General features: G+C 38.9%; 1 protein-coding gene across 2 annotated transcripts in view; it reads left to right on the forward strand.

Moving 5' to 3' along the window:
• The window catches only part of PLA2R1 (phospholipase A2 receptor 1), a 106,241-nt gene that overhangs the window by 57,651 nt on the left and 31,308 nt on the right, over window positions 1–17,282 (forward strand). For both annotated transcript variants that reach the window (XM_028510129.2, XM_036023402.1), the window contains exons 11-13: window positions 783–952; window positions 11,680–11,882; window positions 13,851–13,996. In XM_028510129.2, coding sequence (XP_028365930.1) covers window positions 783–952; window positions 11,680–11,882; window positions 13,851–13,996 — 519 coding nt within the window. The remainder of the gene's footprint in view (window positions 1–782; window positions 953–11,679; window positions 11,883–13,850; window positions 13,997–17,282) is intronic.

Consider the following 17,282-nt stretch of genomic DNA (forward strand, 5'->3'; position numbering starts at 1 on the left):
ATAATTTTTTTTTGCTTAGGTAGCCATGTGAAGGCACATACATATATTTTCTAGATTTTGCTTCTGATGCATTTGTGCTGGGAAGGGAGCATTTCCACCAATCAATGAACAGTGACTCAATCAGTTGTTTGGAGAAAATATTACTAGGTGTACTTTCTTGGGTTTATTCCTAGGGTTTTAAATTTATCCCCAGTGAATTTGCACTTCTGAATATGTTTGAATAAGTCAATGACTCTAAGTGCCTGTGAACAAACTCCTTTGGGAGACATAAAATTGCCGTTTCAATCTCTGTTTCGTTCTCACCAGGCAAATATGGAGGGTGAGTGCCGTGTGAACTCTTCTGGCAGATGCTCATTCAGAAAAGCATAACATCCTTTCTTCTCCCCTCTATCTAGCCCCCATCTCATGCACATTACGGGATGGCGTGTGTTGTGTGGCCTGACTGCAAAATAAGGCATGTGTTGTGCCCAAAAATGTATTATTGCTGGCTTTGGGAATTTTATCACCTATACTTCAAAATGGGAGCTGAACTCTATTCTTTGAAAGAATTAAGCCCTGTCTATAAGAATCAAACTCAACCTCACTCATGTATTTCTGGGAATCACACTGACATTTCACTTTTATTAGTAATGTTCGGGGTCATTGGGTATTTTCTGCTCTGTGTTCTAAAGAATGTATGAGAAATGTTTATTCTGGTACCATTCTGTGCACCTTATTATGTTTTAATGACATTTTTATTGCCCAGAGGTTTACTATAAACATTTCCTTTTTCCCCTTTTAAGGTTTGAACAGGCTTTTATTACCAGTTTGATCAGTAGTGTGGTAAAAACAAAGGACAGTTATTTTTGGATAGCTCTCCAGGACCAAAATGACACAGGAGAATACACTTGGAAGACAGCTGGGCAGAAGTCGGAGCCCGTGCGGTACACACATTGGAATGCACATCAGCCCCGTGAGTAGAGGGACTGGGACCTCACCATTCTCTTCCGCTTTCTTTGCTCCAAGTTCCTTCTACCCCTTAGTCCACCTCCTTTGAGTCTTCCTCAATGTTTTTTTAATGAGTAAATCAACTAAATGATTACCACAGGTTCTCCAAGGGTAACATATGGCCAGTCATTTTAGAATACATGTCAGTCATTTGACATGTTCAAGGTATAAATTTATTGCTCAAGACCACACATGCCTTTATTAGCAGAAGTACAATTTCTCCCTGTCAAATTCTTTCCCAGAATCCCAGGGGGTTACTGATTCAAGAATAGTTCCTGATACTTCACAGTGAATAGGCACAGTAAGTGGGCACACGTGGGCACATTGAGTCAGTTTATAGCCACCGCTATGTGACTTTCTGAAGAATGTTGTCCCATCACTTAGGTAACATTCTTGTTAGTCCTTGTGCTCTGTGGACTTCTGTGGTATCTTAGCAGGATTCCAGAGTTACAGCTCTATTAATTCACTCTTGTATGCTCAGCTCTGGATCCCAAAGCATGAAATTATGCCAGTTTAACCAGTTTCAGAGAAGCTAGGGGTTTTAGCCACAACCTATACTGGAACCAGGCACTGTGGAAGCGGCCTTAAGCCCTTGTATTAAGCTTAAGTTACCAGCCTAGGCTCAATACCCTGTTACTTCAGCATGAATTCCTATTTGAGTGACATAGTTTCTTTTTTGCCTATGGATCTCAATTAGGACTATTCCTATAGACAGGCAATAGGTTCCCTGTAAATTTGTAACTAGAAGAAATGGGTTAGGAGCCCCATCATGCTCTTCCCTGAGGAAAGATAAATATCATTATAACAATAACAACTATTTACATCAAATATTAGTCAAAGGGCTAAATATCCTAATTAAAAGACAGATATTTTCAGACTAAGTCAAAAACAAGAGTTAACTATATGTTGTCTAAAAGAAACCCACTTTAAATATAAAGCCACATATAGATTAAAAGTAAAAGGATGAAGAAATACTAACATTAATCAGAAGAAAGCAAGAATTGCTGTATTGATTTCAGACAGAACAGACTTCAAAACAAGGAAAGTTTCTGCAATGAAAACGGACATCCCTGGCTGGCGTAGCTCAGTGGATTGAGCGCGGGCTGGGAACCAAAGTGTCCCAGGTTCAATTCCCAGCCAGGGTACATTCCTGGGTTGCAGGCCATAACCCCCAGCAACCGCACATTGATGTTTCTCTCTCTCTCTCTCTCCCCCTTCCCTCCCTAAAAATAAATAAATAAAATCTTTAAAAAAAAAAGAAAAAAAGAAAACGGACATTACATAGTGATAAAAGAGTCAGTATTCTAAGACATAACAATCCTTACTGTGTACACACCTCACAACAGGGTGACGAAATACATGAGGTAAAACTGGTAGAACTGCAAAGACACATAGATAAATCTATTATAGTTGAATACTTTAACCCTCCTTTACCAGGAATGGACAGATCCAGCAGATAAAAAAATCAGTAAGGACAAAATTGAACTCAACAGCACCATCAGTCAACTAGATATTGTTGATATCTGGAGATTATTTCATCCAGCAACAGCAGATTATACCTTCCTCTAGAGCTCACATGGCAGACCACATTGTGGAGCATAAAACACACCTTACCAAACTGAAAAGAGTAGAAATCATACACTTTCTTCTCTTAGACCATGCTGGAATTAAACTAGAAAGCAATAATGGAAAGACAGCTGGAAATTCCCAAAATACTTGGAGATTAAACAATATACTTCTAAATAATATGTGGGTCAAAAAAGAAATCTCAAGAGAAATTTTAAAAATAGTAAACTAAATGAAAATAAAAAAATAATGATCAAAAATTTGTGAGATGTGGAGGAAGCAGTGTTTAAAAGGAAATTTTTAGCATTGAATGCATATATTAGAAAATAAATATCTAAAAGCAATAATCTAAACTTTCACCTTAGGAAACCAGGAAAAGGAGAGAGAGCAAATCAGCCCTGGCTTCATGGCTCAGTTGGAGCATCCTACCATTTTCCAAGGGGGTTGCAGGCCTGATCCCCAGGCAGGGCACATGCCTAGGTTGTGATTTTGATGTCCATTCAAGAGGCAATCTCCCTCTCTCTCTCTCTCTCTCTCTCTCTCTCTCTCCTTCTCTCTCTCCCTCCCTCTCCCTCTCTCCCTCTCTCCCCCCTCTCCTTTCTTTTCCTCTCTCTAAAAGTCAATAAAAATACATGCCTTTGAGTGAGGATTTTAATAACAGAGCAAAATTAAGTACCAAGTAAGCAGAAAAAAGAAATAAGAATTAGAGCTTAAATCAATGAAATTGAAACCAGAAAATTATTAATGCTGATTCTTTGAAAATATTAATAATATTGATAAGCCTCTAGTCAGATTCACTAAGTAAAAAGAAAGAAGATGCAAATATAATACATGAAAGAGGAGACATCACTACAGATCCTCTGGACATTAAAAAGATAAAGGAATATTACACATAGTCAGACCTATACCCCTTACAAAAATTAACTTAAAATGGATCATAGACCTAAATATAAAATGCAGAGCCATAACACTCCCAGAGGAAAACACAATAAAAAACCTAGATGACCTTGGGTGTGGCAAGGACTTTTTAGACACAACACTAAAGTCACAATCCATGAAATAAATAATTGATGAGCTGGACTGCATTAAAACTAAAAACTTCCACTCTGAGAAAACCAGTATCAGCATGGGAAGTTTGTCTTCTCATCAAAATGAGAAGACAAGCTGCAGGTTGGGAGAAAATATTTGCTAAAACCACATCTGATAAGAAACTGTTATCCAAAATATACAAAAAACTCTTAAAACTCAGCAAGAAAATTAAGAACCCACTTTAAAAATGGATAAAAGACCTAAAACAAAGAAGATATGTAGATAGCAAGTAAGCATGTGAAAATATGTTTAACTTCGCATGTCATTAGGAACTTGCAAATTGAAACAACAAGCTATCACTACACACCTATGAAAATGACCCAGTCCCAAACACTGACAATGCCAAGTGCTAATGAGGATGTGGAGGGACAGGAACACCCCCTACATTGCTGGTCGGAGTGCAGAATGGTGCAGCCACTTTGGAAGGCAGTGTGTCAGCTTCTTACAAAACTAAGTAGGCGCATTCCTTGTTATTTATCCAAATGTTGGAAACACATTCACCCAAAAACCCATAAATGGATTTTTATAAAAACTTTACTCATAATTGCTCAAACTGGTAAGGTATCAAGATATCCTTTAATAGGCGAGTGGATAAATAAGCTGTAGTATATCCAGACAATGGAATGTTATTCAGTGCTTAAAACCAAATGAGCTATCAAGCCATGAAAGGATGTGAAGGAAACTCAATGCATATTACTAAGTGAAAAAGCTAATCTGAAAAGGCTACATACTGTTATGATTTCATCCAGATGACATTCTGCAAAAAGCACAACTATGGGGACAGTAAAAAGATGAGTGGTTGACAGAGGTTAGTGGGCAGGGACAGATGAAAGGCAAAGTACAGAGGATTTTTCTGGCAGTGAAATTATTCTATCAATATATGATACAGCAGTGGTAGATAAATGTCTTTATACATTTGTCTAAACCTGTACAATGTTCGACAAGAGTGAACATTGACCAAGAGTGAATCCTAATTTAAACCATGGACTTTGGGTGATGATGATGTGTCAGTACAGATTCCTGGATTTCAACCAATTCTCCACTGTGGTGTGAGATGCCAATACTAGGAGAGGTTTTGTGTAAGTGGGGCATAAATCTGTATGTGGGGTAGGGGAAAGTCTGTGTTTTTCGCTCAATTTCCATGTGAACCCAAAATGCTCTAAAATATGTAGTTTATTATTGTTTTTTTTTAAACTGTATGTTTTGCCCTGGCTGGTGTGGCTGAATTCGCTGGAGCATTTTCTCATAACAGAAAGGTTGCTGGTCCAATTCCTGGTCCGGGCACATAGATAGGTTGTGAGTTCAATCTCCCATCCAGGCCTGTAGGATCCCGGGTCTGGCTCTATATGGGAGGCAGCTGATCAATGCTTCTCTTTTGCACTGATGTTTCTTTCTCTCCCTCCCTCTCTCCTTTCCTCTCTCTCTTAAAACAATGAAAAAATGTCCACAGGTGAGGATTTAAAAAACAAAACTGTGCTTTTTAAAGATGTACACCAGATGAAGTTAATACAAGTTTTTTTGTGTGTATAAGCATCAGCTTAGAAAATTTGTACAGTAACTGGTGACTTTCCATAGCTCTAACCAAGAAACATCTTAGTTCACTCAATAAAGATCCATGAATATTAGATCTAGGAATATTATTGAAATGCAGAGAGTAGTAAGGTTCCATGTCACACTCTTACTGAAAAAATTAAAAAGCTCCGGTATCATTTCTAATATACTTTGGAATTTAGTTAAGAATGTCTATACCTGTCAAAATAAATTAATACATTTTGAGTAGACAAAATTCTTGGTTTTTAATGTTGCCTTCCTTGGGGCATATTTGGACGTCTAAAATCCAGAGTTGAAGCAGAGCTCCTTGTCATTCATAAGTTTCTGCTGTAATTTGAGTGACATTACTCTTTCTCTCTTTTCCCTGAAGCAAAAATAATACCGTGATGCTCAGTTTGGCTGCTCATGCTGACTGACATTGAGTAAATTGTCTCTGAATAAGATGAAAATGTAAATCTTTGGGGGAAGAAAATAGCAATATAAAAGCCCCTGTTTCCTTTTTTCTTTTAAATTGCAGGTTGCAGATACACCATTCTAAATCACCTTTTTTCCTGCCTATCACACCTACACAAAAACTATCCATTAGCTTAGTCCCCATGTCAGAACTTTAATCCAGCCCAGACTGACCATATAAATTGACCCCTGAACAGGAGGCCTGCAGGATTTTTTTTTTAAATTAACTCAGCCAAGACTCTCTCCTATATCAGATTATCAAAATAGTCAATCTGTAGTGGAATCATGGTTCTGCCATTTTTTCAACTTTGTGTTATGTTCTCCAAATGGTATAACGAACCACCACATACCCATCACCTGGTGTTACCAATTATCAACTCATGATCCATTTTGTTTCATCTATACCCCCAGCCACCCCCCCCACACTTCCCATATTGTTTCATAGCAAATCCCAGACATTATATTGTTTCATCCATACATTTTTAATATTGTCTCTAAAAGATAAAGTCTCCTCTTTTAAAAACATTAATATATTGCAGTTATCATAGCTAAAGATAATCAACTATAATTCATAACAGATCTTAAGTTAGTGTTCAAATTCTAAATGACTCATAAATATAATATAATGTATTTTAGAGTTTGTTTTAATTAGGATTCCAAAAAGGTTTGCGCATTGCAATAGGTTGATAAGTCTTTTAAAATCTGTTTTAATCTCTAGGTTTCTCTGTTGCTTAGCCCCGCCTCTCTCTCTTTTTTATTTGTTGATTCAAAAAGGTTGTTTGTCCTGTAGAGTTTCCTGCTGTCTGGACTTTTTTTATTGTATTTCCATATGTTGTTTAGTGTGTTACTCTACCTCTTTATTTTCCATCAGATTGGCATTTTTATTTATAAAACGTTAAAATCAGAGGCCTGACCCAGTTCAGATTTTCTTATCTTTTTTGAAAAGACCATTTCATAGGTGGCTGTGTGTTCTACGTTGGGCCCATAATGTCCAGTATCTCACTGTTTGCCATGCTCGCAGCCACTAATGATCAATGCCTGGATCCACTGATCCATGAAGGACTTTTTTAGGTGGGGAGGGGCATATATTTATAAGGGGGTTACTTTGTGATACAGTTTTCATTGAAAAGACAGAATAAATGCTCAATTCTTTCCTTTTACTAGTTTTTTTAAATGAGTGTTTGTAAGTATCTTGCAACAGTGAACAGGTTTTTTAGCACTATTATAAAGTAAGGATTTAAAACATATTTAATATGTTTTAATCCACTGCAATTATTATCTTTTTCAGTGAAAATGAAAATCTCAAGCATACCTCCTGAATCCTTTTACTATAACACTAGTAGTCTTTAGTAGCTTCCCTGCTATATGGTATGACAAGATGTACATTTCTGCTCTGAACCAAGAAACATCCAATTCACCAAGGAACCCTGGTTCATCTTATTGGGAAATGGTACTACTTCAGTATCACAACACATGCATAGGAGTGTTTATTGCTTGTTGGTTTCTATTGTTTCTAGGCCAGTTCAGTGAATAGAGCTAGAAAATGTGTGTGTGTGTGTGTGTGTGTGTGTGTGTGTGTGAGAGAGAGAGAGAGAGAGGGAGATGAAATACCTCTGGGGTTCAAACTGATCATTTCAATTTGAATTCAGGACTATAATATTTTTGCTTAACCTGTTTTATGTCTGTATTTCTTTTCTTTCATGCCCAAATTTCCTGTTCTCAAAACACTAGGAAATTCTGTTTTTTATTAAAACAAACAACAACAAAGGGACTCCACAGTACTTGGTATTTTGAGAGAACTAACTAGTCAGGTAACACAGGAAAAACAGTTTTCGTCCTTACTAACAAGTGCCACTGATTAAAGGGAAAATGATAAACAGGGCCTTTCTCATTTGGGGGGAAGCTAATGCCTAGAAACGAAAACATACTTTGTACTTAGTTCAAAGATTTAGTAAAAATGGAGGCTGCTTAATGGTGAAAGAAAACAGGTGAGTCCATGCTAGTTAGGACATTCAAAAAAGATTTTCCAAGTTATATTAGAGTTTCATAGATGTCTGTACAGTGAAAAAGAAACACTTTGACATCACTGTTTTGCATCCATCCACAGCTCAGGCTTTGTGACAAAAGTTTTGTGTTTCTAGACCTAGGTAACACTGCAGAAAAGGCATATTTCACTCACATGGGATAAATCCAGTGCACATTTACCCCAATTGCCCCAAGTCAGTGGAAACCTGCCAGCAACAAAGAAAATGGGATCAAGTAAAGCAAGTCAGATCTGTTTTCTTGAAAGTGCTCTGCTCCAAGCGAGGAGGATTAAGGAGCCAGTCCAGCCAAGAGATAGACAGGCAAATCCATTTTCAGGCTCATCGGAGCTCTGAAGTGACCACTACATAAATGAGGGCAAACTCAATCAGAGCATCCTTTGGTGCTTTATATAATCATATGGGTATTTATCATACAAGGTAAGGATGTGCTCATAGATCTTCAAGGAAATGCCATAGCCACACAAAGGAGAGAACAGGACCAGGACCATGAGAGGGAGCTCCATGGAAATGGATGCAAGTTATTTGAAGGGAAGATTCAATCATTCATTCAATAACTAATGATTTAATGCCTGCCTACTCTGTATCTTAACCTTGTCTCACAGAACAGTCAAATAAATCTGCTTCCAAATTCTAGATCAAATCCTCACTAACTATGTGGACTTAGGCAAGTTATTAAGCCTCTATGCCTCTGTTTTGCCATTTGCAAGCTGTAAATACTAGTATCTGCTCAAGTCATTTTTGAAGTTCAACAGGGACCAGACCATATTAAATGCCTAGCACAATATCAGACAGATAGAACTCCCAGAAAGCTCACCTTCCCTAGCCCAACAACCTCACTTTTCTCCATGGAGAAGGCCCAGCTACAGTTCCCTTCTAGCCATGAGGCCACAAATAGGTCTTGCTTGTTTTCAGGTATTTGTCCAGAGACGTGGAAGGTGGAGGCTTTCCCAGCTCAGTTCATATTGTATGGTTAGATAGCTTTGCCAAATGGAAGAGACTAGAAGAGTGAATTGAAATTTCTTAATTGACTGAAAGTTTTCTCATTCATATTTGACAGAGAGAGATGGCAGGGGTGGGGGAAGGTAGAGGGAGGATAGGACAGGTAAGGAGAATTAGTAGAGATGTGAGATTCATCACTGTGGAGTAGGATGATAGTTTTTCTTCTCCAGTGGGAAATCAGTTATTGAATTTGAGAACCATTTCTCTGGGAGGAAAACCACCTCTGCTCTTTCCCACACCCTACCTGTATTATTTGGCTTTGCAAGCATCCCCATAATATATGATTATAAATTTCATTTATATCTCCCTTAGCCCAGTCTCCCTTTATTATACCACTTTACTGCTTCTTTGGGGCTGAGATTCTAAAATTTGGGTCAAATGTTCCATTAAGTTAACCACTTTAGAATAGCAGTAACGCTCCTGTATCACTTCTCATCCTCATAGCAGTTCACAAACATCTTCTTTTGCACTAATGAAGATGAGTTGAATACCTGTAAAATCCAAAACCAAAGCTATTTAATCATTGTCTGATGTGGGAACGTAAGACAAAGTGCAAGACCAACAAAAAAGCATATTACATTTTAAACTTGCTGATTCAAGCTGTATAAAAATTCTTTGAACCTGCAGGCAGAACTCATGCCACAATCCCAGCTTTTATAATGAAAACAGCCAAAATATGAATAGAAGCAACATTTTAAGGGTGGTTATAGCCCTTTATATCTTTCAGGGTGCCTTTTAATACATTATTTTATTTGATTTTCATCAAAACCCATGAGAAGAGATTGTTATCTCCATATTTTAGATAACTTTTTTTGTGATTAATATAACCTGTTCAAGTTTCAAGTTGCTAAATATTTGTGCTGGAACTAGAACCCCAGACTTCCAGCTCCAAGTCAAATGCTGCTGGGAAAGGAAGGATGAAGAAATCATATGGGAGCGCATGGTTTCCTATAGCACACTAGAGCAACCCTATTAATCTGTCACTTTGAGCTTCCATGTGGATTTCTACAGTTCAGTTTCATTGGAATTTCATCACACGGAGCATGCAGCACCTCCTCTACTGCTCATGACCCTACCAGGTTGTGAGCTACATTTCAAAATTACGTTCAACAGGACTACAAAGCTCCATTCTTAGGAGGCTGTGCTTGCATGCTATAATCCCTCTCCCTTGGCTGGCCCCAACCCTCCATCTTTAACACTAATTAGCTATTCTGTTCAGTGGAACTGATTTTGTATGGACCAACTCTCTCTTGGCTTGCTTTTCTTCTATGAGAGTCATACTAAGTATGTTTCCTTGTTTATGATGAGTCATTTTCACCTTTGTAGGCCTCTTTGATGCATCAGCATGCATACACAAACAGGCCTGGGAGCTTCTTGCAGATTGGGACCGTCTTGCCACTGTGATACCCAGTGTGGACCCAGGATTGCTGAAGGCGCAGATCCCCTATTCTTTCTCTATTTTACACTCTTCCTTTTCTTTAGGAGAGGTTCTTTGTACATCTTATCTATCTTTTTTCATATCTCACTCTTCATTTTCCCTCTCTTTAGTCTTTCTGCCAGCATAAAACAACCAAACCACAGCTGACAAGGATAATGCCTGTTGCTCTGTATCTGAAAAATTGAAACCATTACTTCTGAAGGGAAATTAAGCAATACAACTATCTAGTACGGAGTGACTACATTTTTAAAAGTGCCTTTAGGTCCAGAATCATCACAAGTCTTCAGATGCTTCATCTATAATCACTTGTTTTTTTTATAAGCATCCCTTGAAAACTTCTCTCCTTCTCATCCTTCAAAGCTCAGCTCAGATGTTACTTCCTGCAAATCCTTTACTGACATCCTGAGGCAGACTTCACGATCTTTCTGAAGTCCCCCACAGAAATCAGAACACACACAATTCCTATAGCACTTCACACGTTATGTTGACTGCAATTAAGCGTCTATGTGTCTGTGCCTCACACTAAATAAGGAATTGGGTTTTGTTTGTTTGGTTTGATTTGGTGTTGTCCTCTGTCTCTGGCAGCTAATATACCTCCTGGCCTGGTATGTAAATGTAGATGCACCATTTTTGTTATTGTTATTGTTAATATTTTAATTAATTAGATGATCACGCTAGATTCAAGAAAAAAAGCTAATTCTCAGGTTTTATTCTATTTTTGGAATGGGATTATTTTCTACTCTGCACTGAAATTTGAAGTCTATTTTTAGCTGCCTTGTAAGTTGTGTCAATTTGATGACAAACTTCAGGATCTTAACTTAGAAATTATTTCCATGGGAAGAGAATGTTTCATTTGCCAATATGTTCAAACATACAGAAAATAATAAAATGGAATTTTGTCCATAACTAGAAGGTCTTCCCCTTTTCCCTGAAGTCCATCCCTACTCTTGCCCCAGACTTTCACCTCATTTCAGAATTTATCTCATTCTCTCCACTCTGCCACAGTTTACAGTCTAGTTTTCTGTTGTGTACCTTACAAATAACTTAAATTCATCACTTACATATTTTTTCCTGCTGAATCTACTTCCCAGAGGATATGCAGTATGCATTTTTCATTGTGGATTTTTCATACTAGAGTCTCAAAACACAGTATATATTCATACTCAAGAAATGGTGAGTTAAACTTTTTTCTGCACAGTTAAAAAGCTCAGTAATTCAAAGTAGAGGGATGCTGGTGTTTGATGAGATATGGGCCTAAATCAGTTTCAAGTTGCAACAGCTCCTAGTTTTCCATTATTTGCCATCTGAGCTCAAAATGCCCAAATTTCAAGCTTCACAGTCTCTCTTTTCTCAGTTTTCCATCTTCTAGTCTTTTCTCCAGAGAGGATGAGAAATGAAATAATCATGGCAATAAAAGCATCCTTTTTCACCTTCACTGTTCTTGTTGGGTGCTTCATTGTGAGATGTCAATTATTCAACACTCTAAAGGAGTCTTCTGAGCACAAAATGTTCTAGTCGACTGGTATTGAAAGTGTTGTTTTCTGCTTTTAGGCTACAGTGGTGGCTGCGTTGTCATGCGAGGAAGGAGTCCAGCTGGCCGCTGGGAAGTGAAGGACTGCACACACTTTAAAGCAATGTCCCTGTGCAAGCAACCAGTAGAAAAGCAGGAGAAAACTGAGCATGAAGAGAGATGGCCCGTTCAGCCCTGCTATTTGGACTGGGAGTCGGAGCCAGGCCTGGCCAATTGCTTCAAGGTGATGTCAAGGTTATATGGGCATTCTCAGTTAGACCAATATTATTTTCATTTTGTTCATGTATCCCAAATGTGTTATTACAGAACAGTGCCTAGCACACAGAGGTGCTTGATGAACATGTGTTAATTGTCTTTATCATTTCAGTTGTACTCCAAAATATTTTTCAAGTCCAAAGAATGACATCCACAGGGACACAGAAGTCCTCCTCATGAGGATTAATATCGGGGTCCCAGTCAATATTGTTCTGGGGATGAAAATGGTGCAATATCATGTGTAAGCAAATGAATAAAGCCCTCATTATGGAATACTACACTGTACTATGGTTCTGCTGCTAAGGACAGTATTTGCAGCTTGCCAGACACCTGAAGATCAAACACATTAATACATATGATTGATCTGTGTGCATGTGTGTGTATATAAATGTGTGAAGGACTGTTTTTGCAAAACAGCTTTATATCTTAGATTTAAATCAGTACCTACAATCTTGTCGGAAATAGAATGTGTTCCCATGTATAATGTGCACCCGTGTTTTAGTACTACCCATGTAGAATGCACATACTTATTTTTCCCTCAAAATTTTGGCAAAAAACTGTGCATTATACACAGCAAAATATAGTATATATTTGAAATATGATGTTTTTGTTGGATGGTTTTTTTCTTTGGTTCATTTTATAACTAGAGATTTCCAAAATCATGGGAGAAAGCTCTCCTCTGGCATACAAGCACACGCACAGAGAAATGGAGATGGTCTCTGTCTCTAGAGATATTGTATACCTACAGATGGTATGAACCATCTGTGAATACACTGAATTTAAATGTGCATGTGTATAATCTTACATTCAATTCATAGAATAATAGGCCTGGAGTGACCTCACAGAGCAATAAGTTAACCTTAGAAATGAGTAAGTTGAGGCTAGCGAGATGAAGTGATTGACCTAAGATCACAACTCTTTATTGACAGAGTTGGAATAAATCCCTGATCTTGGAACTCCTATTCCAGAGCTTTTTCTATTATATGTCACCCTAATATGTCAACAAACATACAGTGTGTTTGATGGGCATGGCAGTAGGATTTCTTAATTTAAAGTGATGTGAGAAAAGGTGCCCAAAGGAGGCAAGTTTTGACATATAATTTAAAAGATGGAGAGGCTATGCTATTGTCCACAGGACTGGGAAACCTATTCATTCCAGTCGCAGCAAATCAGAGGGTGGCGAAGGCTAGCACCAGAGGCTTTGGCTTAGTGCTGGAAAGTAACAAATGAGGAGGTTGCAGAGGCACAGGATCTAGAGCTCTGGGTCTTCAGTTCCTCATTCTTGATCTTGAAGAAAACCAAAAGCAGAACCTCCATTTTTCTGATTCCTTCTTGCTACTGTGAGGACAGCTCAAAAGCAGGACAGCTGAGAAACAGCAGAAAATTTAGGCACAGCTAAGACCCGAACACCCTAGCAATATACCTCCCACAGGTGCCGGGTCTCATCTTTCATTTCTTGGCATGAATCAGCCAGACTCATGATCATTCGGCCGATTCTGATTTGTCGGAAGGCAATCTGGTGGGATGGAAATCCATAGATTCTGGAAGCAAGGAGTCCTGGGCCTATTTCTAGATCTGCCCATTTATCACTTTGTGGCCTGGAATCTGTAACCTGTCTTAGTCTGACTCTCCTCATCTCTTGAAAATGATTTATTAAGGGACAAGTCACAGGAAATTTAGGAGGAAAAAAAAGGAATCCTTCAGGAGCTCATTGATAAAACAGTTTATCATATCCTCAAAGTTGTTGTGAGGATAAAATGAGATAATAGTTTTATGATAGACATATCCCAGTTCAGTAAGTGTTATTTCTCCCTAATGGATCAAGCTTTTAATAAAGAAAAATGACAATTATATTACTATCATTTTCTTGTCTCAAATCAAATAGCCTCACCTTATCTGTGACAGTGTCAACTTTTTTTTTTCTTTTACTGTACAGGTATTCCATAGTGAAAAAGTATTGATGAAAAGAACATGGAGAGAAGCTGAAGCATTTTGTGAAGAATTTGGAGCTCATCTTGCAAGCTTTGCCCATATCGAGGAAGAGAATTATGTGAATAAGCTTTTACATTCAAAATTTAATTGGTAAATACTTGTTAACTCTGAAAAATTACAATCAAGTATTCTGTCCCCCAGTAATGGCTACTTAGGAATGAGTACCCCTAATAGTTGTTTACAATCTCAATTATTGTTTTAAGCCTAAAACCCACAAGCTGCTAGTTGTGAAAGGAAAATATATACATAGAAGTTTGTATTTATATTGCACCAAGTTCTCGTTCCATAAAACGAAGAACAAAGTGGCATTTTTCATGTTTGAAGTCTTTGTTTCCATGTTTGAAATTTTTTCTGTGTGCCTAAAATCAGAATTTTAGAGCTTTTCTGCCAAACACAGAAATCTTCGAGCCCAGTGGTTTGCAAAGTGCTGACGGAGAATCTGAGGGCCCTGGAATCCCAGAGGGGGAAGGGCCACATACACAGAGCTCCTGGTGCCTTGCTCACTGAGCAGTTGCAACCAGCTACACTTCTAGTACTTTGTCTATAATCAAAGTCCATGTAAGATTTTCTCTGAATAAATGAAAGTCGCACTAATTCTAAAAAATCCAACCCAACCCCCTTACTTTACATTTGAGGAAACATGTTTACTTACCGGCATCCATCTTGCAAATTTACAGAATCTTAACTTCCATAAAGTTACACAATCAATTAAATTTAAATTGAAAAAAAAAACCTCACAAATGACCTTGAGCTACCCTCCACCCACATTCGGGAAATTCCTTCCACTACATTCCTGTGACCATCCACTGTCTGCATGATTCCTTTCAGGTTCAGAGTGCTCCTTCCTTGGGAGAAAGTCCATGCCATTGTTAAATGCTTGTTTCAAAGATCAATTTCTACTAAGCCAGAGTAATACAAATAAAGTCTAATTTATTCTCAAATATTTGAAGACAGCCACCATGTCCTCTTATAGTAAGTCTCTCCAGTCCTTGGCCTCTTTCTCTAGAATACTCTTGCCAGTCAGGATACATTTGGGGCATATCCTCTGTGAGAGGGGCGCTGTTACACGTGCAGCAGACTAGAGAATTCAATAGGCATGACAGACAAAAATGGTGCCCTTACGATGTTGTGGTCCAAAGGAGGTCATACCTCCAGGGCTCCCTACACATATTTAACAAAAATAAATGTAACACCAGCTACTCTTCTCCAAGCTCTGGTAATGTGGAGTTTTAATGAAACACTTACCTGAATCTCAGAGAAAATCCAGAACCATTTTTTGAAGAAAATCCTAACCTTCCCATAAGAAGGTTAATATGTAACATGTATCAAATTATTCATCTCAAAAACCTGCAAAAATGACCTTAAAGGTGGCAGTCTGACACCGTCTCCCAATGTGTGCCTCATGTCACACTCTGTAAGGAAAAAGGGTGGGTTTCATGGTCAAATATGTTTGCAAAGCAATATGTCCCAATACAGTCTTGGAAATTTGCCACATACATTACTATTACAAAGGCTTTTAGATGAAAGCACTTTATCTGACCACAAAACTCTTTTTTTGAGAACACTTAGCAGCATTTCATAGAATTCTAGTTTCTGCATGAAATGCTGACCAGAAACCAGGATTCCCAAACCTGCTGATTATCACAGTCTCTTGGGATACCTTTTAATACAGAACCCTCTGGTCTCGCCCAAGAGCTGCTGAATCAGATTCTCTGAGGCCGAAGAAAAGGTCGAGAAGTTTCCTGGTTAATTGAATTGTTAGCCAGGGGTGGAGCCACAGATTCGAGGGGTATCTGGTAGTCTCTGTTGTCCTAAATTATAACTTCCCTTCGGGACTTTAGCCACTTGCAAAATACACTAGCACATGTGCATATAGTGAGCTTTCCTGTATGAAACGACCACATGCAAACTGCTTCCACATTGGCTATAAGATCAAATATCATTTCTCTTTACAGAAGTTCTCACACTTAGAATTTCTAGTTGAATTTAGTGCCAAGCATCTATCAAGCTATTAATTTCAGTCCCTAATCACAAAAGCTATATAATGCATGTTTACCTTTGCCCTGATTGCCAGGGAGTTCAGCCAAACCCAATGCTTAGTTATAGCAAATAAACCCGTTCTCATAGTTAGCATATAAACTTCTCTTTCCTAGGGCACTGCTTTTCTATTTCTATTTTATTAGTTATAGTAGTATACTACATTATTAGAAATTATGCAATTTTAGGAAATTGATGGAGGCAAAATAAATACCAGTTCTTCTATGAGCCAGTACATAGCAGGAAAACTGTAGAAGTGAATTCAGTGAGGAAAGGAATGAAAGCTTCTCAATGCAGAGCGAGTAGTGTGGATTTCCAGGCTAGGACATTGAGATGAGTAGGATCAGCTTCACCGTGAGGCAGCAGCCCCACCTTTCCACAACCTTAAAGGTAGGGTGTAATCACAGCAATGGCCCACCAAGCCCTAGGTGTTACAGAACAAACAAGGGGGGCCTGGAACGATATACTATTATTGAAAAAAAAGCCCCCAAGTCCATCATGTCCACTGCCAGAGGAAAGACATCTCTCAATGCCAGAGATTCGTGAAAAGGAAAGGAAATGTTTATTTAATGCTATACAAACTTCAAGTAGTGACCTAATGTCCTCACCAAAATCCCAAAGTCCCTTAAAACACCCACAAACAGACACAGTCCTTCCTTCCTTCCCCCTTTGCCCAGTCCAGAGTACCGTATCTCAGGAAAGGAAATAGAAGTCCATGGCTCAGGCAGTCCTCTGGTTCTTCCCAGTTAGTACTCCATCTCGACTGGGAGACCTCCCTGGGTTCCCGGCACCCTCAGCTGAGTCGCCAGGATCTCTGCTAAAACCAGGTGGTGGTTCCCCCTTCTAAAGCTGTGGGGGTTCCCACTCTGGCAAAGGCACGTGGTCCTCTCTCCCAAGGCTACGGGAGTCTCCACTCTGCCAAAGCCATGTGGTTCTCTCTCTCAGGGCTGCGGGAGTCCCCACTCTGTCCAGGCTTCGTGGTTCTTTCTCAGTGGCTGCTGTGTCTGGGTTTTAATTCCCACACCAATCTTCCTCTGCAGCCCCATTTCCGACTCCTCCTACACTTGGGCACACTTGCCCTCAATCTGCTGTCTTCTCTAGCTTTTCTGGTCGCCATCATGGCCCTGGGCAGGTGTGACCCCATGTCCTGGAGCCAATTTTCTCCGAGCTCCCACACAGGTGCTGTAACTCAGGGGACCTGCCCCCTAGTCACATCTGGGTGGGGGGGAGGTCCCTTTCCATCCCCCTGGCCTTGAGCATGGCCATAGCAATTTAGCATATCTAAGTGACCAGCCAAAGGCTATAGGTATGCTAAATGACTATGCCATGGATTAGCTGC

This window comes from Phyllostomus discolor, chromosome 4 (assembly GCF_004126475.2).
Source record: "Phyllostomus discolor isolate MPI-MPIP mPhyDis1 chromosome 4, mPhyDis1.pri.v3, whole genome shotgun sequence".
Classification (NCBI taxonomy): Eukaryota; Metazoa; Chordata; class Mammalia; order Chiroptera; family Phyllostomidae; genus Phyllostomus; species Phyllostomus discolor.